Here is a 2,995-nt window from a genome sequence, read left to right on the forward strand (position 1 = left end):
CAATGCAACCACACCAATTAAATAGGGACCACTGTTGAAAAACTGGACTTACGATTTATTCAATGTTGCTGGCTTTTTAATCGTCCCCCACAAATCAGTTCACAGGTCAGCAAAAAATACTTCAGCCCAATGGAGTAAAAGCAGAAGGCGAACAAATTGTGTTTTCAGGTGCGTTTCTGTGTGTTGAGACGTGTTCTCCATATTCATTATTATTCGGAAAACTTCGAGCTGCTTGTTAAAGTAAATATTATATCATATCGTATGCGGTTTAATGGGATTCTCGCAAAAAGCAAAGACAAAAAAGGCAAAACTGTAGAGTTGTAACAGTGGATGCCAATTGTTGGGAATGGTTAATTGAATGCCGTTTCCAGTAAACCACAACATTAATCCTCAGACATTTATTGATTGAGAAGAAGAAGATGAGAAACTCATTCTACTCCCAATTCCAATACAACCCCTTAAAACTCTCCAACACAACTACTGGTTGTTGCTTAATACGTTTGGATGCTGTAAGTATAATAAATGCCAAACGCGACAACTAAGAGAATGTTGGCATTAATATTCATATTCATTCAAATAAATTGGCGAGCCAATATGTTTTTTGTGTCTATTCCGTTCTCAAACAATCATTGCGGCATGTCAATTAATCGTGACCATCCCAACTCACCAACCAATCGTAGCGTACGCTGCTCGCCAATCCAGCCATCAACGACGATACTTCATTAAAATAGCTTGCATTTTTTAAATTTAAAACGGAATGCATTATTGAGCTACCATCGGTCGGTGGCTGGATCATAAATTTACAAACAAATCGTTTTGTGTTTGACTGTACCGTCCAATATGAGCAAAGATTACAATAATCGAAAACTGAATCAACCCATGACCTCATGGCGATTCTTTAACATGTACAGATGGCTTTCAAGTGACGGTATTTTTAGTATGTATGCACTTCCACGCTATTGCAAACTTATTTCATTTTCTAATGCAATGGTGGTACAAATAACTCGTATTTAAGAAACTTTCAGCATGACGCTTCTAAGAAAAAATACTTTGACTGAAACTGACAGTTTTAATATCTGGCAGCCCAGCCGAAAGAGCGCGTTGTCAAAGCCACGCAAAATGGCGCCAATCGCGTAGCGTAGCGTCACCATAGAGCTTTGGCAAAAATGCAACATGAAAACGTACAAAATACGACGATGAAGAGGTTCAAATTTTTGTATCGTTCGTGCTACACTAATGCCACGAATTTCACTGTACCCATCTTATGGCACCGTTTTCCAAATGAATCCCCCATTCACGGAAAACAGTAACTACGTAGGCACAACTAACTAGAACTAAAGAAGCAATCGACAATGTACTCTCTTTCTGTGACCATTTGGTGGCCCTGAAAAGGGCCGTTTTTGTGTTCCAAACACGGGAGTGGATCCGTTACCGTAAGCCATTTACGCACGCTCGCCACGGATACGGCGGGCCAGCTGGATGTCCTTGGGCATGATCGTGACGCGCTTGGCGTGGATGGCGCACAAGTTCGTGTCTTCGAACAAGCCTACGAGATAGGCTTCGCTGGCCTCTTGCAGAGCCATTACGGCGGAGCTCTGGAAGCGCAGATCGGTCTTGAAATCCTGTGCGATTTCACGAACCAAGCGCTGGAAAGGCAGCTTGCGGATCAGCAACTCCGTCGATTTCTGGTAACGACGGATCTCACGCAAGGCAACGGTTCCCGGGCGGTAACGATGAGGCTTCTTCACACCTCCGGTGGCCGGAGCACTCTTCCGCGCAGCTTTCGTCGCCAATTGCTTACGCGGCGCTTTGCCACCGGTGGACTTGCGAGCTGTCTGCTTAGTACGAGCCATCACTTACTGCAGGGTTTGCAATAGAAGTTGTCAAATTTCGGAGAAACTTAGGAGCACCAACTAATCCCACGCGTAGAAAATTTCAGAATGCGGCTCTTGGCCAAATTTCTGGTTTATATAGGAGAAAAAGTTCACTTACACATCCTCATGTAAATTAATGAAACCAGTTCACGCACACATCCTCGTTAAGAAAGGCAAACGATGGGCACATCACGTAACACTCAACCATGTTGGTTAAATGTCGACTTCACGCACACATTCAAAGTCGAATGTTTCGCGCCTAACGACGCGACTTTCACGTACCATCCAAAAGGCTCTTACCGCAGTATAAATAAATGAAAATTTTTCGATTTTCTTCATTGAGAATAGAAGTCGTCCAATTTCGGAGAAACTTAAGGGCGGTTTACACGCTGCGATCTGGCAATGCAATATCGCATGAAGTGACATTTCCGGAGACGTCATAAATGTCACTGCCGCGGGTGGAAATCTGAAGACTCGACATGCAATTTGTGAACAAATTTCAAAACAGGGTCAGTTTGTCGGTTGACTTGTTGATGTTTTGTTTTGGCCTCTTATTTATATTTTGGACGCTTCGTCAACGTTCGCGAAAGTGTGTAACTGAATTTATAAAAATTTACGAAAGTCTGCCATGTCTTTGGCAACTAAAAAATAAAAAATATAGTGATCGGAATAAAAAGGCGCAGGCATACGATGCCATTTAAAAGCAATTTCCTCGACACTGTAACCTCTTCGCACGTTCTTTTTTCGCTTTTTGACCGAAAAGCACAATGGTAAGGCAAACCAACACAGTGTTGCTTCCATGGCTGATTCCAACATGTCCAACCGACAAACTGGCACTTGTTTGAAATTTGTTCACAAATTGCATGTCGAGTCTTCAGATTTCCACCCGCGGCAGTGACATTTATGACGTCTCCGGAAATGTCACTTCATGCGATATTGCATTGCCAGATCGCAGCGTGTAAACCGCCCTTTATTCAACGTGTAGAAACTTTCACCATGCGACTTATGGCCAAATTTCAGGTTTATATAGGAGAAAAAGTTCACTCAACCATCCTCATGTGAATTAATGAAACGAGTTCACGCACACATCCTCGTTAAGAAAGGCGCTTTGCGCAACGCAC

The 2,995-nt window shown here is 42.9% G+C and overlaps 1 protein-coding gene across 1 annotated transcript; it reads right to left on the reverse strand.

The window, feature by feature from the left end:
* Nucleotides 1-1,442: 1,442 nt before the first annotated feature.
* On the reverse strand, nt 1,443-1,859 carry LOC131206708 (histone H3). Its single transcript, XM_058199381.1, has one exon. The coding sequence runs from the start codon at nt 1,851-1,853 to the stop codon at nt 1,443-1,445; it is 411 nt and encodes a 136-aa protein (XP_058055364.1). The 5' UTR covers nt 1,854-1,859.
* Between the last annotated feature and the right edge of the window lie 1,136 nt (nt 1,860-2,995).

This window comes from Anopheles bellator, chromosome 1 (genome assembly GCF_943735745.2).
Source record: "Anopheles bellator chromosome 1, idAnoBellAS_SP24_06.2, whole genome shotgun sequence".
Lineage (NCBI taxonomy): Eukaryota > Metazoa > Arthropoda > Insecta > Diptera > Culicidae > Anopheles > Anopheles bellator.

Bases quoted from the DNA above. Each gene is read 5' to 3' on its own strand.
- LOC131206708 (XM_058199381.1), bottom strand. From the start codon at position 1,853: ATGGCTCGTACTAAGCAGACAGCTCGCAAGTCCACCGGTGGCAAAGCG.